Genomic DNA, 27,202 nt, shown 5'->3' with positions numbered 1-27,202 from the left:
TGCGTGTAACCAAAGAATGTGACCCCATCTGCTTAATTATTACACATAAACCACCATCTGATCAGTCAGCTCACACAACTGCTAAACTGTTTCGATGGACACATATTAAATAATTCATTTTTTTCCAGAAGAAATCAAACATTGCCCAACAAATGCAACACAATTGTTTCTAAGTAAATACACATTCCATATTGGTATTCTTAGATAAAATATTAAAACTGAAGGAATATATTTAGTTTTTATTATATAAATGTAAAAATATTACCATGGATTTTGCAAACATATTCAGACTATCTTTACTGATAGGAACTGTCCAAATTCACTATGTAGTATCTGTTTCTATCACCCCACTCCCAAATCTAAAATAACCTCACATTCTAGTTCTTGATTGATTATATGAACCAGTGTCTCAAGAAAGATACTAGGAGTCATTCTCAGTACTTCTCAGTACTTCTTTTTCCCCAGCATCTGAACCTGACTGGAGTACAGTCCTGCACCTTCTAACAGTAATGTCTATTAAACTTGGCAATTCTATCTCATTGCCTTTGCTCAGGCATTCCAGTTCTCTCACCAGCTCTGGATAGCCTATACCTATCTTGTCCTCTTACCAGGGCTGTTTAAATACAGCCATGTTATTTCTGTGATGAAAGGTTCCTAGGGCCAAGTTATTTACAACAAAAAATATTTTGTTATATTTAACATAGGTTAAGTCTTCTCTTTCTCTTCCTTTGCCTTAAATTTTAACTTTAGTGATTATCTCTTCATTCCCTAAAAAGACAACACGCTTTCACACATCTCTTTCCTTCACCTGGAAATCTACACATATCATCTACTTATATCAACTCAAAAGCTACTTCCTGTCTAAAGACTTCTCAGTCTTCAGATACCCTTCCTTCCTCTGAACTTCCACAGCACCTTTATTTTAAACATTTCTAGTTCAGCATTCATCTTATGATATTATGGTGTATCTGTTTGGGCCTGCCTCGCTGCATGGCTGTATTCTAGGTCTTTTATCCCCAGTTCCTAGTAGTCTGGATTCACTCAGGTGTTGCTTTTTGAATGAATGAATGCTATGTGAACATTTTCACACCTGTTGACAGCTACAGGGAAACTGTGTGACTATATAATTTTGTAAACTTTTGCTACTTATTTAACATATCAAAGTCAAGAAACCCAGTATTTTTAAAGGAAATCCTGAATGAAATATCATTGTTTGTGAAAGATGACTCTTATTCAATTCATCAGGAAAATTCATATTTGCATTCATAATAGGTTTCCTTTACATGCTTACATATTTACATTACCTGTGACTTTGGTCCCTGTTCGTGTATGAAGAACAAAACACAAGTGGGGATACATATAAGAGCACTCAAATGTCATCCCTTCACCCCACTTAATTTGCTGATGACTTCAGTGTATCTGTGTATTTTTTCCTTGATGGGAGAAGGGGAAGTCAGATATTCAGTTAAGGGTCATCCTGCATGATCCATGTTCTAATTTGAGGGGAACATTTTCCTTTTGAAAATATGCCTTTTCTTTCTTTCTTTCTTTTGATACTCATTTGTTTCTCATTTTTCAAAACGAATTTAATCCTAACTCTGTGTAAAGACTTTACTTTTTTGCCAAATGTCCATAATACATAAAGATGGCAGACTATACATAGTAAAGGAGAAAATCATTTTAGCATTATTATTTAATTACTATTTTGTATCTCCAAAAATGAGGCAACTATTCTCTTTAGTAAAACAATGTAAATATTTTATCATGTCACTAGCTATTTAAAATAATTTCTATTATGTTTAGTGAAGTAAAAAAAGAATATACGACTCTATGTTAATAAAGGAAAAAATTTCAGCAGAAATAATATTTTGTTGATTGGAAATTGAACAGCACTCTTCATTTCATTGAAATAAAGCTGAAAGTTAGATGATTGGAAGGGAAATTATAAAATTTCACTAATCATGAAAACATTTCAACTTTCAACTTCATTATTTGATGAACCAGAATGGAAATTTCTATTTTATTATCATAGTGTTTACATGGATGCTTTTATTTGATTGCCCGTTTTGGGGCTGAGATTAGTAAAGACTTCTAGAAATTATTAAAGCAAGTGCAACTTCATTTTTATGACACCCATTTTAAGAAAGCATGTAGGATTTACACTTCGATGTGGTAATTTTCAGATTTTTATTAAATATTATGATTTAACCATTAACTTATTACAAAAACAAAAATTTTGTGTTGTCTGCCAATATATCGGGACCTTAATAATGCAGCTCATTATAATTCAGATTAAATATATTGTGCTCCTCCAGGATATATGGCATCATGTACTCTGAAAACACACATGCAGAAAATCATTATAATGTAATTTGTCTAGAAGCTGGACATAAATTCTGTTCCTCACTAGTGAATGATGATTTACGTGAAGTCGTCTTGTTGAACATTTAGAGAACCAATTTGCATTCAACAATATTTACGGAGCCATATTGTACGCAATGCTCTTTGTTAGGGGCTGGGTCCATAGAGTAGAGAGAATTCAGATACCCGATACATGATAATAAAAATAACTATAAAGGCCATTATTATATTAATATTTAAACTGTAAAAATAACTTAAAAAAATAAACTGTAAAAATAAGGAGAAATCATATCAATATAGTACATAAGGATGCTAGAATTATTTATTTGACATTAAAATTGTTAACCATAGGGAATAATGTTTTAAAATGTTTTTACACTAATTTTATCTTTTTATATACACATGACACAGAAAATAAACCCGATTTCTAAAAACATACCGTTCTCCTTGCTTTCCACCACTTTTGGGGTTCACAAAAACTAAAAGCGGGTGAGTACCAGGAACAGGGGTAATCTAAAAGAAAAGTTGGATAAATGGACAATTATTCACATTATCTATTAATTCATGAAATACAAATTAACAATTTTAAGAATATGTCTCTTAAGTTCTGTAATATGGACGGATAGACAGATCTACTTAGTAACTCAATTAAACCCCGTGTTTTGACTAAATATATATTAACAAGCATACTCACTCCACAAAGAGAGGGAGGGTCTAGTTAGGTATAGGGCAGAGAGGAAGGCAGCTATGAAGAGGAAATGGTGTTTGAATAGCCATGAGAAGAAAACAAAAGGCACAATTTGTGGGATGGTGCGTAAAGCAGACAGAATATAGTGGAGAAAGAAAGATTAGAAGAAAGGGACCAAATGATAGAGAGCCCTGATTTGACAGACACCTACAATAGAGTTTTGCGCTATGTGTGGAATCCATCTATCGAATCACTTGTCCATTAGAATCTCAGTAAGATGGTTTGAAGTCTCTTTCAGCCTAACTGTCTGCCTCTACACAATGTTTTCTCAGTGCTGTCTTTCCCTGCTTGGGGAGGGCCAGTTAATTAGGTCTGTTTGCTAAACAGGAATCCATAAGTTGACAGTGCTCCTACTCTATGCCGTTCACTGCTTTCATCACTACTGGTTTCTTGGTTGAACAAAAAAAGTGCCTGTTTTAGTGGAGCTTATATTCTAATGCAGAAATAGATAATAAACAAACAAATATACAGTCAACAGGGAAACACACCAGGAAATAAAGCAAATCAAATAAAATGATAGCTGTTATTGGTGTGTGGGGAGGTAAAGTTGTTTTCAATAGGGTGGTAAAGAAGAGCTCTTGCACTTTACCTGAATTTAATGTTAATAGGTAGACTTAAATACAAGTGGTCCTCTTTAATCTACCACTACATAAATCCCATCTAAATACAGTTTGACAAAAAAATACTTAGTAACAAAACATGCAACTGCTGGAGCCCTCTTAACATTAAGTTGAATAGTTCTAGATCAGTTTACTTTTTGAAAGTAGATTCAAGGTATCCTTTACTGCTATGAATTTCCTTTTTAGAAAGTATTCTTAAATATGTAATGAGATAAAAACACCCACTGAAACATATGATGGCGGTGCCTGAGTGGTTCAAATGGTTAAGGGTCTGCATTCAGTTAAGGTCATGATTTCAGGGTCCTGGGATTGAGCCCCACATCGGGCTCCTGGTCAGTGGAGTGTCTGCTTCTCCCTCTCCGCGCCGTTACCCCTGCTTATGCTCTCTCTCTCTCTCTCAAATGAATAAAATCTTTAAAAAAAATTAAAAAGTAAATATAATAAACATATGATGTCCTTTCTTCCTGTTTGTTTGAACAACATAAGTTAAAATATTCTTCTAATACATTTTCCTCCAATCTTAGGTGAAATGTAATTTTTCTGATGAGTATATAGGCACTGAGGAAATATTAAAATCTTCACATTAGTTATAATATACTAAAATATCCTTATTTTTTTCTATTCTGACTCTACTTCTTCCCCTTTTTAATCGATTGTATCTGTTTCTATTTTACTTTCCTCTGCAAAGAGGACAAAGGTTCCTTGTTCCTGGTTTGACTCTAATTCAGTTAGGAGGTAGACAGATGAGCTGGGTTTGTAGTAACTTCACAGTTCTGTCCTGAACCCAATGTGCTCAATCAATTAATACATAGAAAGTGCCTACTAGGTTAAGCTACCAACTTGCAATGTTGCCCTTTCCCCCTCATTTAAAAGGTAAAATAAGAAACACTAAAACACAACTTTATCTAAAGACTTGCATTCAATTTATTTTTCAACCAATTATAAAATCAGATAGAACTCCTAAAGTTTTGCACATGCAAAAAAAGGAATGCTAACACATGGGGATTTTAGCTGCCTTTTTGCACTTAATTTGAATTGTTACTCCTTATTTTTAAATAAAGGTGAGAATCTCAAGGTAAATAAACGTTTTTGAGCAAAACATTAAATCTGAACCCAAACACTCAACATTCAGCTTACCATTCTATTAAAATAAATTAGATTATATTAAATTCACACTGAGTCTGATATTTATAATTTATTTGAAAATATGTTTTAGAGTACCTTTCAGAAATACAGGTTTATTGGAATATTTAAAGGCATCATAACTATTTATTAATAAAGGACAGTATAAAGCTATAGAACAATTGCATTCTACACATTATTACTAGTGAGTATATATTCCACTAGAATACAGACTATAGAAGATTCCAAAATCCAGAAATGAGGATGTCATTTTTCGAGGTGGGTAAATGGATAAACAGTTCAAATGCATTAGGAAAATGGAAAATAATTTAGATAAAGAGTGAATTTAGAAGAATGATGATGCTCTACCAGTGACAAAAGTCAAATGTTCCAAATGGAAATTCAGGAAAAATCAAAATTATCTGGCAATCTTTTCCCCATCTATCTTCTTATCACAAATTAAGCTTACAAAATAAGACTACATAAAAACAAAATACTAAAAACTTCAGGTATCTATTTGTAGTTTCCAGGCTCTGTGGAATAGAGTCCCTTTGATAATGATGTTAGATAAAACTCCTGACCTAATACATTCTACATTAAAGGGATGATATGTGATTTAACATCAGCACCACTGAGACTCTGGTGTTAAGGGATCATTTAATGTTGTTACACTAGAAATGTCAAGGTTTTAGGCAATTCTGGCATGTTTTTCAATGCCCATTCAAAAAGCTTTAAAATTCAGCTAAATGTTGCTGCAATTAAAAAAAAAAAAAAGCCAACCCATGGGGCACCTGGGGACTCAGTTGGTTAAGCTTCTGCCGGGCGCCTGGGTGGCTCAGTTGGTTGGTTAAGCTTCTGCCTTCGGCTCAAGTCATGATCTCAGAGTCCTGGGATTGAGACCCACATCAGCCACATCCATGCTCAGTAGGGAGCCTACTTATCCTCCTCCCTCTGCCCTTTCCTCTGCTCCTGCTCTCTTGCCTCTCTCTTGAAATAAATAAAATCAAGAAAGGAAAGAGAGAAGGAAGGAAGGAACAAAAGAAGGAGAGAGAGGGAGGAAGGGAGGGAGGAAGGAAGAGAGAAAGAAAGGGAAGAAGAAAGGGAGGGAGGAAGGAAAAGAAAAAGAAAACCAATCCAGCAGAGGAAATTTGGAGTCCAGAAGACCAAAGAGAATTTTTTAATTTGACAGCACCAAACCTGCAGTATTTCATAGTCATTTTCAAGTCTGACAAGTTAAAAATAAACAACTACTTTGCGCTCTAATACTCCTGAAGTAAGGAGAGAGATCTTACTGCCAAAGACTGCTACTATCACAACTATCATATATTCCTCATCATCCTTAGTAAAAGAATCCAGGGCAAAAGGTAATTCTGAAACACTGGCAGCTCCCATCACACCTGTATCTTGGAAACTGTTGCTGCTGTTTGCAGAATTTAAATACGTATTTCTTTCAAAGAGTTTTAGAAGGTGTGACTTTTGGTGTCTTGCCATGTAAGAATGCAAATAAGAAGTCTAAATAGAAAAAAATGTGTCTCTATTTTGTCTATAATTGAAAGTTGCTATAGATTGAATTGTGTTTCCCCAAATTTTATGTTGAAATCCTACTTTCCCTGCCCCACCCTGTGGTGGTATTTGGAGACCGGGCCTTTGGGAAGCAAGGAAGGTTAGATAAAGTCAGGAGAGTGGGAGCTTCATGATGGGATTAGTACCCTTGTAAAAGAAAGATCTACTCCTGCATCTGCGCACACAAAAAGTCATGTGAGCAGGCAAAGACATGACTGCCACCTATAAGCCAAGAGAAAAGGACTCAGAATAAAATTTAACTGTCACCTTGATCCTGAGCTTTCCAGCCTTGAGAACTGTGGTAAGTAAATGTCTGTTGTTTAAACCACCCATCTATGATACTTTATTATAGCAGCCCAATTTGACTAATACAGAAGTGTTTTATGGAAACTCAAGACATGCTCTTTACAAAGGAAGAGGGAGAGCTTCCAGTCACCTTCCTCAGGATGCCAGGATGAAATATGATACTATAAGGACCAGCAGCCATCTTTGAGAATGAGGTGACCTTGAAGATACTACAGATGGAGGATAGGAAAGACAGTACCAGGCCTGATAAAAATGTGGAACCGGGGTATTAGCCCTATTTCTGGAGATCCTACTTCTGGACTTCATTTAAACAACAGAAAAATTTACATGTATCTTATCTAAACCACTGTTATGTTTATTTGTTTTTGTTTTTATTTCCCTGTTACATGTTGCAGATCTTAATTATAACTGGTATGAAAGACAACATCCATGAGGGTACAGAACTGAATGTAAGTGGAACCAGGCATAGAAATCTTATACTTTCTCACACTTGTAAATATTTCTAGGCCCTGAGTGCAGAACAGAAACCTGATATCAAAATCTCTTTAGATACTTTATATTTTTCATTTTATCTTACATTATGTTTTTGTCCTTACTGAGTAGAGGCATAATCATTTTCAGGTAATTCTTTTGTAATTTAAAGAGTCTGAGATAAGGAAGAAAATACATAGGTATTACTAGATGTGATATTTCAATTACTTAATTCAATCTATTTGCTTCCAGATTTTATTTTCCAAAGAGGTTAAAATCAGATAAAAACTAACTTACAGAATTCAGAATTTAGTCTAGTAGAGCTAATTTGTATTGTAATGTAAATCATTTGTACCGAAAATAAAGAGGTTAAAAAAAATACAGTTTTCTTACTTTCTGAAACTTGGTATATTTGATTCTGATGAATAAAGTTATATGGAAATACCTTAAATTTTTTTATATTTTGAAGTGATATTTTTATTTTTATACTTTAAAAACAATTTCAAATCTACAGAAAAGTTCAAAGGACTGTTCAAATAAGATTATTTTTCCTGAAGCATTTGAGACTAAGTTGCCAAAATGATACTTTATCACTCTTGTTTACTTTAAGATAGCCTATACACAAGAACATTCCCTTACCTAAACACAAGTGTCAAAACCAGGAAATTTACATGATTCTGTACCAGCTGCTTGTGTTATAAAAGCCATTATTGGGACAACTGGTAAAACCTGAATGGAATCCGGGAATTAAAGAGCACTAATACATCAATCTTATATTCAAGTTTACTAATCTCTTTGAACTATATCTAATATAGTCTTTAATATGAATTTTCGATTTTTACTGAATACAAAATTTTGAAATAACTTGTAAAATTCAGTCATTTTGAACAGATTACTGCTATTCTAAAATATTATACACTTTTAGTTACAGATTTTGGTGGAATGGGAGGGAATACTAAAACATACATATACAAAGAAATTCTGACAGCCTAAATCTATTTGTTCTTGGAAGTAAATATTTATATAGCACCTGAAATAATCTTAAGCGGAACAATATATAAGACAGATGAAAGGTAAGTTGCTCTATTTGAAGCATGAAAGAACCCTGAACCTACTCTCAGCCTTTCTCTATGTCAGTCAATGGCAAATCCATCATTTCAGGTGAATGAGCCAAACATCTTAAGAGATGTCCCTAATTCCCTGATTTCTAATAAACCGTACATCTAATCTATCAGCATATCCTACTGACCCTCTTCAAAATCCATGGATTATCTATCTCTTCACCTCCCCTGCTGGAGGTAAAGAGATAGATATATACTGGATATGCCCCATCTATACTGGATATGCCTCCAACCTATAAACCCTCAATTACTGGTGGCTTTCTCCACACTTGACTCTTTGTTCCCTAACGATCTAATGTCAACAAGGGTAAGCGTTTCAACATTTAAGTTAGGATCATGTTATATCATGTTATATCTTGCCATCTCTTTCAGATGGAAAGCCAGAGTTCTTTTGCAGACCCTGAAGGCTCTGTAGCATCTAGCTCCTATTCCTTCTCTAAAGTACTCTTCACCAGTTTCCATATTGCTCAGCCTGCTCCAACCATGTGGTTGGTCTTGTTGATCCTAGAACTTGCCAGGCATGCACTTGTTTTAGGGCTGTCCATCCCCTAGATACCCATAGACCAAAGGCCTCACCTAAGTCTTGACTCAAACATCACATTTTAATGAGGCCCAATCTGGCCATGTTACTTAAAATTAGAGACAATGCTAACTTTGTCCTGACATTTACTACTGAGCTCCATTTTTTCCATATTATTTATAATCTAGCACATTATAAGCTGGGAACAGGGACTCAGTTTACAGGTTATTGTATTAAAGTATAGAATAACAATTCCAGACTCAGGGACTTAAGTGACAATGACGAGCTAATTATGGAAGAGCCAACAGGCTTGAGGATCCTAATGTACACATATATACGTGCACACACACATCAGTCAAATAAAGGGAACTAACTGAATACACACAATATATAGTTGTATATAGTACACATGGATATATACATACACACACATATGTTTGTTTACAATCTGCAGTTGTAGTAGGGGATGGTACTGACTCAGTTAAATATAAAGGTTCCCCTTTTTTTCTGGTGTTAAGAGCATTACAAACTAGACTTTTTGGTTCTCCAGTGACCCTTTTATTTGGACACTCTTCTCAGAGAATAATCAAGGACAAGGCAACTTCAGTTTAATACAGTTTACACAGTGGTTCTGTTTCACTTGTTTGTTCACATGTGAATAGTTATCTGCATTTTTACATCTTGTACATGTTAGAAATTGTAGTTTCAATTACATTTGATCATATGTATTAAGTGTAAACCTATGGTGTGAGCAGTGACAAAGACAGAGTGCCTAACCACCTCTATTTGAAGTCCCCTAGGACCTGGGTTAATTAATGAGACTCATCCTAAGGTTATACATGATCTATTACTTCCTCTAATTAGAAATAATAATCCTGATCATTATGCTGGTTAGCTGGAAAGAAGTAAGATGAATGTGCTTAACTATGATTAATAGTCTTCTTTAAGCAGTGTAGATCTCTTCTGTCACAGACTTATATGCAAACCAGGCTGCAACTCCATGCTTTTTCATGATATACATTTTTTAAAGCTCACAGAAAATTAATTTTCTGGCACATCTTTTTACCTTTCCTGATAAAGAACAGTGATTTTATAATTTTAAAGTTGATCAGCACAACAAAATTTACTTATTTTTCTACCCTGCATTAGTTATCCAATAACTGATTCTTTTACCTTTTTTATGTTTTCCTCAAAATTGCATGAACATGTATGTGTATCATAGTTTAGTCCATTCTGCTGAGGTGAAATAGATTGTTGCACATGATTATAAACATGTTAAAATTCAAAAAATTAACCAACAGTTAAAATTCAAAAAAATTATAATGATAATAATCATGGTATTTATTTAATGCTGTTTTATAAGGGCTGATGTCTACCCATCAGCCCTTATAAAGTTGTTGCTTACCAACAACTTTACCAGATAAATTCATATGCAAAAGAAAGTTATGAAGTTATTATCTGGTTTGAGAGATGCAATAAATTCACAGAGAAAGGCAGATGGTCAGAACAAGGGGGTCAGAAAGTAGCATTTATATACCTCTAAACTTTTTAACCAAGGAGACTGGGTATTATAAGAGTAAGACGCATATACTCTGAGCAAAGTGGATCTTATTGAACTTTGGCCCTGGGAATAACTTTGCCTTTGAACATTTTGTAAGTGGTGATAATAATGATGACATTTATCTTATGTTTATTGAATTAAGAATATTTATCGCATGTGTTTACTGAGAGGATAAGTTTACTCAATAGGCATAAAATACTATCATGGTATCTAGCAATACTGTTTAATAAATTGCACATGTTTCCCCTTCATGTTGAGAAATGTCTAGCCATGTGTGAGATGCACTTGAATTTTAAAATTAATTTTCTTTTCTGATATCTTCACCACTGGAACTCAAAATGACTAAAGATTTAACTAATCAATATTTGCAACTGAAGTACTAAATTTATAAAAAAAACTTTTTCACTAAAAATTTTACAGGACCACTTACATTTTTTTGCACCCCTCCCTTTTTTTTTTGGCTCTCAAAGTGGATAGACTTCATATCTGAGTCTCTCAGTGAGATTTGTAAACATATAGAGATGACTACCAAAAGCTGTAAATCCTAATTTATCCTTTTGATGAATAATTTCTAAACTTTCTAACCAATGTAATAATTTCATCATTTAGAATTTTTTATATTTGAATTTAATAATTATTAAAAAGATTCTATTCACCATGTGTTTTATTAGATCAGAAAAAATCAGTAATCTGGTTATCAATATTTAAGCAATTAATATTAACTTTTTAATGAGGTAGTCAAAATAATGAGGAAACATGCATTTAGGCAACGACTGTGTGCTCTGAACTCTGCTTCCAAATTAAGGCATATAAAACACATAATCCATCATATCATAGATAAAATAATAAACAAAAATCAAAAATATAAGGTTATGTATATTAAAGACAGGTATGTGACAAAATATATTTTTGTTTGGTAAGTGGTTGGTAAATTTTCCTAGAGGACATGAAACTTGAAGCATATTGAGGAAGAAAGGAAATGAAAATTAGAAGAGAGAAATGTATAGGTAAAAAAGCCAAAAACAAAAATGAACTCACAATTTCATTGATGCAGCCAAGTTCATGGGTTGTTTTTATGTTGGAGTGAGGAAGAGAGGCAAATAAATACAATACATACAATCTATAGAATGTCTTAAAATGCAGACTGAAAGAAATCTTACTCCTAATATCCAAGATCGTAGGGTATTAAAGGTTTTTAAAGTACTAAAAACACGATTTTGAGCTACCTGTGTTTAGTTAGACTAGAAATATTTATGGGCTTTCAACTATGATTTTAAACTTTAGAAGATATGGATAAATCAATAAATCCTTTATTTCATTGTTTACATAGGAACAAAAGTATCCACACACTTGAAATTCATTTTATTTTTCCCTCGACACTTTTGCCACCACAATGACTCTTCCAAATATACAAATAATATATATGAAGTAAACTTGTAAATAAATAATATGTATGCATATAAAAATGTGTGTATTTAGTGATATTTGCAAAATCTTCAGATTGACCAAAGATCTCTTACAAACTTGAGTTCAAGTGCAGATAACATCAGAAGTGATTGATATAACTGGAATGTCACTCTGTCAATCAAATATAAAACTGACATCCTGATAAATTAATAAAGATCGTTCCAAAGTCCTCTGCTAAGCTAATCCGCACATTAAATAAATGTGTTGCTAGATGGACACATGTGTGTAAGAGTATAGCAATTACCAGTGTGAAAGCTACTCAAATTTGGATTTAAAAAGTCATACCTGTAGGCCTTGCCCATCCACCGTCACAGAGTTGGCTCTTTGCATTTTGTTCTTATCTGTCACTTTGTTTGATTGCTGGGAACCGCCTTTTTCCTTCTTCACCGTTGCTTGTCTTTCCTAGAAGGAGGAAATCTTCTGTAAGAATGTTGTTTTACTAAAAAGGGCAACACAAAGAAAACCTTTGTGGCTACAAACTTGGGCCCACGTTCATTATTCGGATTTCCTCGTGAATACTAAGACTGCTGTTACTTTCAAATGGCTTAGTCCCCGTGATAGATACATAATAAAAATACCAGTTAACGAGACTAAGAAAGAAAACCAGATGACATTCCCCTATGTTCCCAATGAGGACTGTTTATCAGAAGTTCTCAAGGACCACTAAGCGAATTATTATCAAAAGGAATGATAGAAATAAATAATATGAAGTTATAAAAGATGTTACTGAGCACTAAAAGTAATGCTTATAAATACAGGTAATATAAAAAACGAATACATGATGAACTTATAAGGGGCTACTTATATCCAGGATGGCATAAAATTTAAAACACACATTCCATCCCTGGTAATTCCTTTGTTCACATGGTGGAAATATTTCTTGTCGTTGTCTGCCTCCTCTTTCTATGTTCCCCTCCTCTCACTCTCTCTTCGACCCAACCCAAAAGCTTTTTTCACCATTAATCCACCAAATCTGCTCTTCTTAAAATCATCAATGACCTTCTCATTGTCACATCTATTGGTCAGCCTTCATCTTTTCCAGTTTTTGGCAGCATTTGACAGAATGCCGACTGACTTCTTCCTCCCTCTGGAACACTTGCCTCACTGGGCTTCTGAAAACAGCTTTCTCTCACATTTAGCTCTCTGGTTACTTCCCTGCTTCCTCAGAGGCTCTTCCATTTTCTTCCTCCAGATTTATAGTCCATAACATTTAACCTCTTCCTTGAACATTTCATCTTCACTCCCTACACTCACTCCCCAGGTGGCTTCTTTAAATCCCAAGGCTCTGATTTTCAACTTCAACTTTTAACTTCATGAGGAGGACTTCTAACGCTCTAGTCCCTGTTCACATTCTCCCTTGAACTTTAACTCATACATACAAATGCCCTCTCTATCTTTCCACATTGGTTCTAAAATATCCTTTTTTTTTTTTTTTTTTTTTAATTTCCTGCCTACCCTCCTTGAAAACAAATCCCAACCTGGACGATGACTCACCACTTCTATCATTACATACTTTAGGTCTGTTTGCTTCTTTGCCTGGATTATTGTAGCCATCAGCTAATGGGTCAATTGGCTTCCATCTTTGTCTCCCTACAGTAGGTTCTCTACATAACAATCATGCTCATCCTATTTCACTCCACTCCAGCTACCCCCACCTTCTCATTATTCCTTGATCACCAGCATGATCTTAATTCAGAGTTTTTGCAATCACTCTTCACTCTGCTGGAAAGTTCTTTTCAGCGTATTTGTTGGGCCCACTCCCCACTTCAGATTTCTATTCAAATGTCAGGTACACTTCTCTATTCCCTTTAGCCTCCTTTTATAGAAACATAAAAATATATTTGTATATATAACTACATATTATATACAAAATATGGATAAAATTTATTACAACCTGAATTTTTAAAATTTAATTAGTTTAATGCTGTTAAATTAATTAAATTCAATTAGTTTAATTCTTTAAAGAGAAAGAGGGTTTTTTTTGCTTCACTGTTGTACATCAGATCCTAAATCAGTACCTGAAAAAAGTCAGGATAAATGGAGAAATAAATGAATCAACACTGAAAAAATTTTAAGTGCCTGAAACACTGCAATGAGAGGAAATCTTGGGTCATGTTTAGGATTGGTATGAAAAGCTCTGATCCGGGGCGCCTTGGTGGCTCAGTGGGTTAAGCCTCTGCCTTCCGCTCAGGTCATGATCTCAGGGTCCTGGGATTAAGCCTTGCATCAGACTCTCTGCTCAGCAGGGAGCCTGCTTCCTCTTCTCTCTCTGCCTACCACCTGATCTTTGTGATCTTTGTCTGTCAAATAAATAAATAAATGTCTTTAAAAAAAAAGCAAAGGGTTTTGTTTTGTTTTGTTTTTTATGTGGCGTCTATGCCTAGTGTGGAGCCCAACACCAGGCCTGAACTCACACCCTGAGGTATCAGGCATCAGCTGCTTCAGTAACTGAGCTACTCAGGTGCCCCAAAATAAAGCTCTTTTTAACTATATTAGGATCAGATGGATCAGAAAACTTCTCAGACCAAAATAGATGCTAATCAATATAGTCCATTTACCTTGCAATTTCATGGTGTAAAATCACTGAATATATTTTTGTGTGGCTAAAAATGGATGGTGTAATAGGATTCCTGAAATTCACATTCTTTGGAAAATGATATACTTTCATAGAAGTATAATTTCTGGCAAAAATATTGATTTTTTTAAAAGATAGATCATTCTTCCTAAACTTGCAAATTATAATTTTGTGCATGGAGAGTTAAGAGTATAAGGCATAGAAGGAGTGGATTATAGGATGAGGTTTGGAGTCAGAAAGCTTGAGCTGAATCCTGCCTCTGCTACTTAAATATTACATAATGTTAGAGAATGTAACTCTTATTCAAAATGGAGTCAGCAATACATATTTCTCACAGTTGTGTAAGGTTTAAGAGAAAACACATAAATTCCTAACCTTGTTCCTATATTAGAATATGCGCTCAATAAAGGAAAGTTATTATGAATAATAAAGTGTGGCTCTCCCATTAGGGTGCTCATTAGTAGTACAATTATGCAAAGTGTTTATTATATTTCAAGTGTATATATATGAAAAATTATACTTAGTTACACTTAAGTATATGTTTAAATAACTAGAGCCCCATGTTTACAACTAAAATCTATGGCTTGGGGGCACCTGGGTGGTTCAGTGGGTTGAGCCTCTGCCTTCGGCTTGGGTCATTATCTCAGGGTCCTGGGATCGAGTCCCGCATCGGGCTCTCTGCTCAGCAGGAAGCCTGCTTCCTCCTCTCTCTCTCTCTGTATACTTGTGATCTCTCTCTGTGTCAAATAAATAAATAAAATTAAAAAAAAATCTATGGCTTGTATTAAGAGTTCAAAAACATAATACTGGTGGAAAGTAAGGCAATAATTTCTTTCTGGATTCTTGCATACAGGTATATAAGACATGGTAACTATACTCTGCAAAAATCTACAATGCAGAAGCTATACATTATCTTATGTACCTTATAGTTTATCATACCTTATATACCTTGTAGTCTGCCATATAATCCAACAATTGCTATTTCACATTGAATTCAAAAAATGTTTAGTTTGTAAGAATTAACTATAATTTAAGTTGGTTGGAACTGGGAACTGGGTATTTATGACCAAACTATTTATAGATGTAGTGCTGGAAGTTTAAGACATGTTATGTGTGTGTCTGTAAAAAGAGCTACTAAATCATCTACGAACATGATTTTATTCCTAGCTATGCTCACAACGAGGGGAATTTCTTTCCTGGTAAGAATCTCCAACTAGCAGAAAGCAGTTGATTAAGGAGCTTCAGGTCTCTTCAGGGAGCCACCTTTCTGAGTAAATTGGGAGTCGATGAAACAAATGCTTTATAAGAAGCTTTATAAAATATAAAAACAAAATTTTAAATCCTAAATCGAATGTTCAACTAAGGTATTATTTTAGAAGTCTAAAATTATAAGAAAGAGGTTTATAACAAGCTAACAGAAAAATCCTCAGTCTATCCTGAAGTTGTCAAAATGCTTCATGAAGAGCTTACCGCCTGATTTTGAATCATTATTAGGGATAAATGTTACATATTAGGGATAAACTGTTACCAGAGAGCAGTGCTTACCACCTCACCTTCCACTTTTTTTTTTTTTTAATGTGTTTGGGCTCTAAACCTCAAAATAAATACATGAATTTTATTATATAATTTAGATAATATTAAAATAATGAGTGTTTGTTTAAACACACACACCCCGCAAGAAAACCAAGTGGTTTCTTTTGGTGGGGTGTGTGTGGGGGGGATGTCTACTGGGTGAAATTTGTGGAATTAATCAAGGCTGAAAATTTTAAACAGGAGAAAATCATAAGTATTTAATTTTTCCCAGAGTTTTCTTTTTATTACACTCATTTGTTTTATTTTTATTTCCAAATTGTATAGAAGTCTCCCTGAGCTATACTTTATTTAAGCAGCATAACTCGCAGTAGGATAGTTGGATACTTTTTCCTATTTCCACTGAGAAAATCTTTACTTCTTTCATATTTTATATGAGGGACAGGAAGGGGGAAACAACTGTACCTTTGAAAGATCTGCTGTCCACAAAAATTTCACTAGCCTGTTTTGTGGGTTAATTAACTCTGAATAGCAGAGTTCCATTATGATATTTAAGAGACTTATTCCAGGGTTGAAATTATTGAAAAGTTTCGGGAAGAGATCACCAACCTGATTTTACATTGTTATTAAGGATAAAATTGCTCCCTGGGGGCGCCTGGGTGGCTCAGTGGGTTATAGCCTCTGCCTTCAGCTCAGGTTGTGATCTCAGGGTCCTGGGATTGAGCCCTGCATTGGGCTCTCTGCTCAGCGGGGAGCCTGCTTCCCTTCCTCTCTCTCTCTGCCTACTTGTGATCTCTGTCAAATAAATAAAATCTTAAAAAAAAAAATTGCTCTCTGGTAACAGAGGGCAGTATTTGCCACTTCACTTTCTGCTTTTTTTTTTTTTCTTTTTAAGTTTTTGGGCTCTAAACCACAAAATAAAATTACATTATAATTAAAGCAAATTTTGTTCTGCTAGAAAAAATTGTCCCAGATATAAAAAGAGTTGGAAAATTATTGCTTTAATCAATAGAAATTATTCAAACACTGAAAAGACCTACTCTGACCACAAAAAAGAATATAGAAAATATAACTATGAAATATAAAATATAGTTATTGATATTTCAGCATTTCAAAAATCAGGCATTTGTGTTTGCTATGCAGACATTTTAAATATAGAATTTAATGTTTTGTGATCCTTAGACTCTATAAGCAGCACAACCGATCTTAACTAGAGAACACATTGTAATAGAATTCCAAAAGAATAATCACCATAATTAACAAAGAAGAAAAGCCAAAAAGACCATTCATAGAAAACAGGAAGATGAAATAAATGACATAAAAGGACCTCACTTTAAATATGTGCTCTAAAAAAAAATTTTTTTTTAATATCATGCTGATTCTCAGATATGGAGTATTTGCACATTGCTGAAAACTGCTTTCACAAAAGGGATGTTTACCACAATATTTCAGCCTGCTGTTATCGATCACTCACAAACTACAAGCAGCAAGTGATGATTACCTCAAGCACAGGGTTTTCTTCTTTTTGTCCAATCTCAGCATGAGAGACAGGCAGCAGCCAAGCACCTTGATTGGTACAAAGTCACAAAAGCGTGGGGAGGAGGGAGCTCTCTGCCATCACATCCTTCCCATGAGGCCTGGAACTCCCTTTACCGCTACAGCCCCACATGCCTGAAGGGAGACTTAGCCCTTTCTGCCACTAGAGCGAGGCCGCAAGAATTTCCCAAAAACTCTAGAATGTGAACCGAAGGTAACACTTGGGTATTCTCAATATAAAATCCCTCACCAAAGTGTAAGTGTCACCAAATTCATTGGTGCTTACGAGGGTTATAGGCTATAAGAAAGCAAGGCTCACGGCTGCAAAGCTGTCCTTTCAATTATTGTGACCTTATTGTGAAATTGGAGTAGTTTTTCTGCCAAGAGAAACTAATACCTTTGGAAAAATAGCAAAGACTTTAAGTCTATAGGAATCCTTGGAAGTTGCAGCAAAATTTATTATTGCTGTGTAGCAAAGTAGTCTTTGCTCCCTGATTTAAAAAATAGTAATTCATAGTTTTAAACATAAATATAATAATTGATATAAAGATTTTTCACTTCTTTTTTAATTTAGTTAAGTAAATGCTTACTAAAAACAAAAACTACTTTGGACAAAGTCTTAAGTATGGGCTTGGACGCTAGATCCCAGTTTTGTCTCTTACTTGCTGTGCAAACTTGGGCAAATTATTTACTATCTTTAAGCCTTCACTTAATTCATTTATAACATGAGGAGGTTTGTGTGATGATAAATTGAGAAAATGCAGATAAAAATACTGGCATAAAATAGGCACTCATTAAATTGCAGTGATTTTAAAAATGTAAAAAAGGTATATTGTTATATGTTATCATTAATTTATCTTGTATATGCTGCTTAAGACCACAGGAGTTATAGATGGATGTTTGAAAGAAGTTCATTTACTTTGTAGCACTTTATGTGCTGACTGGATCACCATAACTGGGAATAAGTGGTTTAATGATCCAGGTAGGGTATTGTGGGGCCGATGGGAGGCAAAAAATTAGACAGAATGACAGCTAGTCTCAAGTACCCAGAAGTACTACTCACCAACTACACCTGGAGATACAATTTGCAACTTGATCCCCAAGTCCTGGTTTTCACACATGACACATGCTGTGAATATTTTCTCTTGGGGTAATTTCATACCCAGTATAAACCATTTACAAGAGTTCTGTTCTAGAAATCCTGATTGGAAGAACTGAAATTTAGGAATGAGAAGGACCTTGTCAAAAATTTTTTACTGTGGGCTACTTACCGGTGCTATGGTAGTGACTTTATAAATATGTGTTTTCATACATACCTCAGAGGATGGTGAAAAGTCTAAGTTAATATAAATCAATATATCTTGCCAGAAAAAAAAAATCAGTGTAGGAAGACTTCTGATTACTTTGCAGAAGAAATATTTTTTTAAGCAAATGAGAAAAGCGTATTATGAAAACTGTAATTTTGGTTTATTTATTCTACCTGTATGATATAGATTATACAGCTGAATATGGGAGACCTACGGAGATTAACAAGTCTAAAAAGAAAACTTTAAATCCCAAATACAGTGCCTATTCACTTGATGGGCTATGATGGGGCAAAAAAAAACTCAAACCCCTGAATATACAAAGTTTATTATTTTACACTTAAATAATTAAACTAAGCGATAAACTTTCCAAGTACCTTTGTTGCTTAAGTATGCAATTCAACATTTTTATTTTTATAATGAGTATGATAATAGTGGTATCAATGGACTTAAAGCATACAAAATAGTTTAATATTTCTCTTAGAAGCATTATTTTTCAAGCGTATCTCCAGTATATTTTAAAGTATATCGCTGATTACAAAATGAACTTTTAAAAAAGTTTCATGAGGCAGTCTACACTGGTTCAAAAACTTTTTAGGGGGCAGGGGAGAGAGGTTAATACATTTTTTTGCAATTATATGTTTTCCTCTAAAAAAATTCATAGTCTTATATAGTATTCATATATTATAAATAATACTTTCCCTAAGCAAGTGAATTCAAATATTAATCTTAAATTACTTAAATTTAAATTATTTAAATTTAAATTTAAATAAAGATTAAATTATTTAATCTTAAAATTCAATTTTAAGAGAAATAATACCATTTGAACATATCCTTTAAAGATAAAAACAATCAAATAGGACAGGGTCACTGGAAAATGTGGAGGCTTCACTTTGTTAGTGCAAAGGTAAAGCTAACACATTACTGAAAATAAATGGTGTGGCAATGCCCACATTTATTTTCAAAATAAAAAAGTCATTTATTCTGTCACTGTATTTTCTTCCAATGACTTTCTACATAATGTCATATGCTAAGTGATAAATGCAGATGTACTCTTTTTAAAGTGACAGATGATTCAAAGCGAACAAGAGTTTCTCAACCTACTATCACTGAAAACTGTATTTTAATGGCACAGAGGATTGAACTGTTTGGGTTTTCTGTAAGGTATTTACATTTTTACTTGATAAATAGGAATGATATTTTCCTTATATGCAGGGCAAAACTCTTTGCAAAGTAACTTTCATTTTTCTCTGTACACGGTTTTACATAACTTTTGCTTTCCTAATGTTTGTCACATAAGTAGACTGGAACAGTTTCAAGTCTATCCCATCACGAAAATATCAAGGTCCCCAATTCCAAATACCATCATATGAGGCAAAATAAGCTATACAAACTGATATTAGTACATCACTGATATAGCCACAAATGTTCTTCCTAACATGAGATATATAATAACCTACAATTCCAAGTATGAAATATTTTTTGCTTTTTTTTTTTTTTTTTTTTTGCTTACGCACCTCAGGGACTGAAACTCCTGAAGTGGGCAGATTCTGTTGAAAAAGAGAAGTTCATATTAAAGCTGAAAAAAACAAAAGTCAAACTGAAAACAAAGGCCAATGAAGGTTCTTATATCACTATTCTCCTGTGAAATAAGTGGATAAATATAAAACGCATTTCCTTGTCATGTTTATTCTGCTTAATTTCATTAAATACATGAAGAAATATCTTTTCACAAAGTGAGGAATGCTCCAAAAGAGAGTGGGTTATATTGTGAATTACTTATCCAAAATGCAATTTCATCACCCAAAGCAGACTGATCAACATCCTTGGCCGGCTTCACAGACCTCTCTGAAACAACATGGTGGTATTACATTTATATTTTGCAGTAAGATCTCATCTCCAAGTTCCATTATCCTTCATAAACCATTCCTACTAATTTGTTAAGTTGCCCAGTTACCCGTCCCACTTTTCCATTTTCCAGTCCAACTCTCATTCCTTCCTAAAAATATTCAGTGTCTTTTTGATGGAGACATAGCTTATGGTGTTGGTTTTATTTTGTACTTTTTCTGGAAATAAGAAAAAAATTCCATTAGTATCAGTAAAAAGAAAGAGTACTATTAAATATGTAGAAAAGTTTTACTTGAGAGTAATTAGAAAAAAAAAAAAGAGATGAGGTTAAATACACTGAAGCTGGTCTTCGTGAGAGTGCATCTTCAATTATCCACCACCCCTCCTTTTCTGAGTCACAGTGGGAAGCTTTTTTTCTGGCAAGAAACAGAAAAAAAGGTTACCAAATTCCAAAAGTCTATGGGACTCAGAACAAATCTGGAAAACTGTTGACAAAACACACACATAGTACCAGCCAAAGTTTTCCTATGGTGGGTTGTGTGTGGTGAGAAGTATGAAACCTGAATGTGAAGCTGGGAGTACTTAGACACTTACGTGTCTCTGAAAAGGAGGGAGTGGTCAGCATTTTCATTTCCTCCCTAGAACTGAGCTATGTGAAGGCGAATCTGAATGGAAATCCAAGATGGGTCTGAACAATCAGAGAACACAGTTATCTGTGGACTTCCTTATGCCGTATACTGAGATCGATGAAGAAGCAGGCAACTTTGCAGCGACTCAGCATAGAAATGGACCAGAAAGATCAAATGCACCCAAAAGTGGATCAGAAAAAGGAGTCTAGGGCAGCCCTAGAGAAAATTAAAGGGTCCAGGAATGCAACTCGATTTCGAAGATATTTTTATAAGTTTAAAAAATGTTGCAGCTGCACATTTTTCATCAAAGGAAGTCATCAAGTCTGGGAGGATGTACTCGGGTTGACTATCCCATAACAGGAGAACCTTATGGAAGTAATTGCTATTTCTCAGATGGATTGAAACTTAATGGAACTTTTCTTGAAAGCTTTCTGATTTCAGTAATGCTCTGGACTTCTGAGTCCAAGTCAATCTACATAGCACGTGGGGTAATGGGTGGTGGGAAGAACGTGCTAGTGTCAATCTAGGTCACCTCAAATTTTCTGTCAGCTTTCGTATTTTTCTTTCTCAGCTCTTAGTTCAAACTTAGATCTGAATAAACATTTTAAGACATGAATATTGTTCTTCCAACCTTATTATAATATACAAATGTTTCTTCTCCCTCCAATTCAGTTTAAGCATCTTATTCTATGATGCCTTATCCTGTCCTACGCCATGAGTCCAGGAAAGTCCAGAGAATCTCAAGCAACCAAACTAGGACGTTCGTCAAACTGTCTCCATGGCATGATCACAGATGCCTTTGACTTTGGGAAGAATGAATGCTCACCATATATACGTGCGTACAGAGCAGTGCAATGGAAAGCCAAGTGACGATTATAGTTGTGGAAATGGTTCAGAAAAATAACCAAGCATGATGCAAAAATCTCAAACAGATACTGTCCACCTCAACGCAACCACTAAAAAAATCTATAAAAGATATTTTTGACATACTTTTAAGCATTTGAATAAAGACAGGTAATGACTGATACTATGGAATTATTGTTAATATTCCTAGGTATGATAATAGTATGGTAATTGTATAGAAAACTGTCCTTAATCTCGGAAAATGCCTGCTGACCTATTTAGAGATGTAGTGTCATACTATCTGCAATCTATCTGCAAAAGGTTGAACATAATGAAATATATATTTTTCATTATATGATGGCAAAATAATAATATAGGCTGGGGATATATTGGATTCATGTGTCCTGATGTCACAAAAAGCAAAAACCATGCCAACTCAGATAATAAAAACCCCTTTTAAGGTATTCTCCCTCCAAAAGAGACTGTAGGATGAAATTAAATCCTGGCTGGCACTTTGCTACCACCTGTTTGGAGAACTAGTACCATACAGATATTGGTGTCTGCAGGCTTCTTCCTGCTTAAGGTAGTAGGGTTACTGGTCATCTACCGAGAATGAAAGATGTTGGCAGAGAGATAGCGATATAAGAAAGCAAGGAAATAGTAGAGTTTGTCACTACCTCTCTGAGGATGGGAAAGCAGCTGACAAAGAATGAGTAACAGAATTAAGCAAAATTCAGAGCAAGTGGGGCTAGAAGTCATAAATATGTAAGAAAGCCACCAGCTCAGGAAATTTTCTCCAGCAACACTTTGACGTCTGAGAGCAACACTAAAAATTCATTCCAAGAATAGAAGTGATGAAACAATGTATATACAAGCTCACTTACAATCAAGATATGTAGGCAAAGAGTGTATATTAAATGAACATGGCCATCAATGGCTTACCCTCAAGTTACTATAAGAAAACTATGGTATCTGGTAAAAGATAAACAAGCAACTCATTAGAGAACAAATTCAGATATTATGTTACTTCAACTATACCCTTCTGTATATGACTTTCAAATATCAAGGATGAACAGAGTAAATGTTTTAGTTTTTTGAAAATTATCATGAGTGTGTAATTCTAAATGTAATATATTTTTAATCAGAATTAATACAGGAACTGTATATTTGTATTTAATCAAATGTGAGGTGTGACTATGGAGGAATGTGATTGATTTTATTTAATCAGTATCACTTTAATATTAAACAGAATACACAGTACAGATAATTAGTTTAAAAGATGCATTTGTCTTCAGGGCACTTATTAAGTTCAACCTAATACCAAAGAATTTTTTAAAATCCTATTACTCTAAAGTATTGAGATCTCTCTTGTCCTCATAGTTTCTAACATGTAATCATTTTAAATTGACAATTTAATCCAAATTGTCGTAGGACAAAGAAAAATCTTTGGTGAAGAGATTGTTGGGAGGTTTGAGTTAAAAATATAGAAAGAGCATAATATTCACATTAAGAGGGTCATTAGTTATTTCAAGACTAAAGTAAAATGAAGAGAATTATATGCTATACCTATATAGGAATTTTTATATTTTTTTAAATTGCTTTTATGTTTATCATCTCATTTAATCCTCCTCTAAGCCAAGATATTCCCCCAGCCCAAGAAAATAAAGGTAATGACAGAATCCAAATACAGTATTTCCCTTTCCCAGGCTCATTTATTCAAACAACAAGTTCAATAAGAATTTTTTTCTAACTTTTCTATCCATGTCTCTATTTTTTTAAGTGATTTGATAGTATTGTATGGAGCACTGGGTGTGGTACATAAACAATGAATTTTAGAACACTGAAAAAATAAAATAAAAATAATCAAATTATCTTAAGACAGTGAACACGGGAAGGATTTAGAGACTACAATATACATCTATTCTGCCTGAAAAAGAGGCTTGAATGTCAATATGGAGTAATTTAACATAATAACTTCTAGTACTGTGGTAATCTGAAGTGGTCAAATAAAGCTACTCTACATAGCTCTTTCCTTATATGCAATTGGATATCCCTGGCCTCAGAAAACAACGGAGGGAAAGTAAAGCTAGTCTGGGAAAAGATCAATTATCGTCCTATTATGGTACCTGTCAGTCTGAAGGGGAGAAGCTGTTCTCGTACACTTGATGATAAAATGTATCAAGGGCTTCCCTACCATCTCTCCCACAGTGAATAAACACATTTGATTTTGGTGAATTTTACTGTCCCATTCCAGATTCATAATTTGTTTAACCTTTTATGATTTTGCAGGTCCTTAAGTGTGTATACCACACATTTGAACACAATATAAATTTTATTTTTTTAAAGGTTTTATTTATTTGAGAGAGAGACAGAAAGAGCACAAGCAGGAGAGGCAGAGGGAGAGTAGACTCCCTGCTGAGCTGGGAGCCTGCCATGAGACTTAATCCTAGGACGTGGATAGCATGACCTGAGGCAAAGGCAGACGCTTAACCACCTGAACCACCCAGATGCCCCACAAAACAAATTTTAAAAAGGAAGTGAGACTGAAATAATTTTTATACTACAAGTAATTTTTATTTTTTTTAAAAGATTTTATTTATTTATTTGACAGATCACAAGTAGGCAGAGAGGCAGGCAGGGATGGGGGGAGGGGAGCAGACTCCCCACTGAGCAGAGAGATGTGGGGCTCCATCCCAGGACCCTGAGATCATGACCTAAGCTGAAGGCAGAGGATTAACCCACTGAGCCACCCAGGTGTCCCAGCTACAAATAATTTTTATAACCAATGATTATTTCAATGTATGGCAAGTCTTTCAATTAGGATCATTATTTTTTTTTTCAGCAGCACTTTGACATACTTAATTAAAATGTAACTACCAAAAATAAAATATTTTCAAAAACACATATAGGACACCTGGGTGGCTCAGTCTGTTAAGCATCTGCCTTTGGCTCAGGTCCCAGAGTCCTGGAATCGGGTACTGCTTCTACTGCATCGGGCTCCTTGCTCAGTGGTGAGCCTGCTTTTCCCTCTGTCTGCCGCTACCCTGTTTGCGCCCACTCACGCATGCTCTCTCTCTCTCTCTGACAAATAAAGCAAATCTTTAGATAAAGGAAGATACACATAATCTTAATTCAGTGTCCCTTGACTAACCACTTCTCACTTGAGCCAAATTTTTAAGCTTGCACCAAGATAAATGTAATGGTAAGAATATTTTTAATTGAGATAATTTCATTACCCTTATAATTATAATTGTTCACAAGAATGTCTGATCTTATTTTTGTAAATGTGATTGTTTACACATATTTGCAGAGTTTAGTTCAGAAGATTTTGCACAGAAGGGATTGTGAGGCTCCCTCCTTAATGGCTCCCCCAGTATAACATGCATGTTTGTGTCTAGAAAGGAAGAACCCTGAGCCTTCAGGGAAAGTACACCTAGTGTAATGGATATTTGGAAATCAAGGGGCACCAAATGGTAAATGTATCTTTATGAAGATATCCAAGTTTCAAAGATAGATTTCTACATGTAAAAGCAATCAGCAACAACTAAACCGTTCTAATGTTGTTTTATTGTTATTGTCTTGTGTACTTGACTAGCTAGTGAAATAAAACCATTAGAAATGTTATCCTAACATTTCATCAGAAGCCCATATGGTTGGTTCTTTAATTTCTTTTTAGCTCTGAACCATAGTAAGGATATGTGCATACATACTGGTAAAATAATTTTGCAAAGACCACCTACCTTGTATGCCCCACTCTCTGATATATTCTATTCTTTTCTCTCTTCACTTCTATTTCTCCTCTAATGACTATTTTTTTTTCCATTCCTTCCTGAAATGCTGATCTAGATCCCCTAACTGAGTTCACGGTTCCCCAATTGTTGGGGAATGCAGCAGGAACACCAAAAATGAGTTTAGAACATGGAATTGGGGTAGGGTGTGTATTGCTCGTGCCACCTGCATGTTGTGTGACTTTAGGTAAATTTCTTCAGTATCGTTCTGCTTCACTTTCCTCACATGTCCAGTGAGCATGATAACAATTAAAAGGGTATCTAACAAATTTAAGTTTCCAATAAATAGGAACTATTTTATTAACATTAAAACCTCAAAGATTCCCTTAGCTTTTTCTGCCTGTCTAGGGCTCAGTGAAAAAGGACTAATCACACTTTCTTCATCTGATACTATGTTTGTTGCTTATACGTAGATGGAACCAATGGAACCAGAAGATTTATTTATTCTTTGTTTATTTATTTATTTATTTTTAATGACACATTTATGTTAGGACTGTTACAGGAGAGAGAAAGAAGGAAAGACGCGGGAGGGGTGAGAAGAGATCTAAGAGCAAAAACAACACAGGAAAAGGAGAGGGGGACAGGAAGAGGCTAAAAAAAAAAAAAAAGAAAAGAAAAGAAGAACAAAGTCTGCCTTCTTTGCTATACTCCTCAATCCTCAAATGGACCATGGGCATCAAACGACATCTACCATTTTGAAGATGAATGTCCTTTCATTCAAATAAAACAATGACATCGAGTAAAGGAAGGATGGAAGCTGATATTTAGAGCATGGCTTTAATGTTTATTTGTTTAAGATTTATTCATTTATTTGAGAAACAGCGAGTGTGCAGCACTCTCCTGTGAGTGGGGAGAGGGGCAGAGAGAGAGGGAAAGAATCCTCAAGCAGACTTCTTGCTGAGTGCAAAGCCTGACCCAGGACTTGATCATGACCTGAGCTGAAATCAAGAGTTGGACGCTTAACTGACTGAGTTCCCAGGCACCCCATGGCTTTGCATTTGTTTGAAGTTTTGCAAAACCCTTAAACATCAGATTCAACCACCTTCAAAATACATTTCAAGATGAACGCACATGTCTTACTGACTGTTAATTTGTGTCAGATAATTCTCTAGAACTCTTACTCTACATAAAGGTAATTAATACATACCTAGGTAAGTACGTATGTGTACACATGATTGTTTGTGATGTTTGGGACAGGGATCTGAGTGCAGTTGGTGGTTTTAAATAAAAACGGACTCTTAAAAAAACCACACCTAATATAATAAATTAATATCTATTGAATTTCATGT

The 27,202-nt window shown here is 34.6% G+C and overlaps 1 protein-coding gene across 5 annotated transcripts in view; it reads right to left on the bottom strand.

The window, feature by feature from the left end:
• DGKB (diacylglycerol kinase beta) overlaps window positions 1-27,202 on the bottom strand; it is a 700,192-nt gene that overhangs the window by 433,236 nt on the left and 239,754 nt on the right. For 3 of the 5 annotated variants that reach the window (XM_032305329.1, XM_032305331.1, XM_032305330.1), the window contains 3 exons: window positions 20,323-20,355; window positions 12,146-12,262; window positions 2,801-2,874 (listed from right to left, as the gene is read on the bottom strand). In XM_032305329.1, the coding sequence (XP_032161220.1) occupies window positions 2,801-2,874; window positions 12,146-12,262; window positions 20,323-20,355 (224 nt within the window). The remainder of the gene's footprint in view (window positions 1-2,800; window positions 2,875-12,145; window positions 12,263-20,322; window positions 20,356-27,202) is intronic. The other 2 variants (XM_032305332.1, XM_032305334.1) reach the window with 1 other exon arrangement.

Source organism: Mustela erminea, chromosome 11 (assembly GCF_009829155.1).
Source record: "Mustela erminea isolate mMusErm1 chromosome 11, mMusErm1.Pri, whole genome shotgun sequence".
NCBI classification, from domain to species: domain Eukaryota; kingdom Metazoa; phylum Chordata; class Mammalia; order Carnivora; family Mustelidae; genus Mustela; species Mustela erminea.
This window is presented reverse-complemented; position numbering and strand designations above follow the sequence as displayed.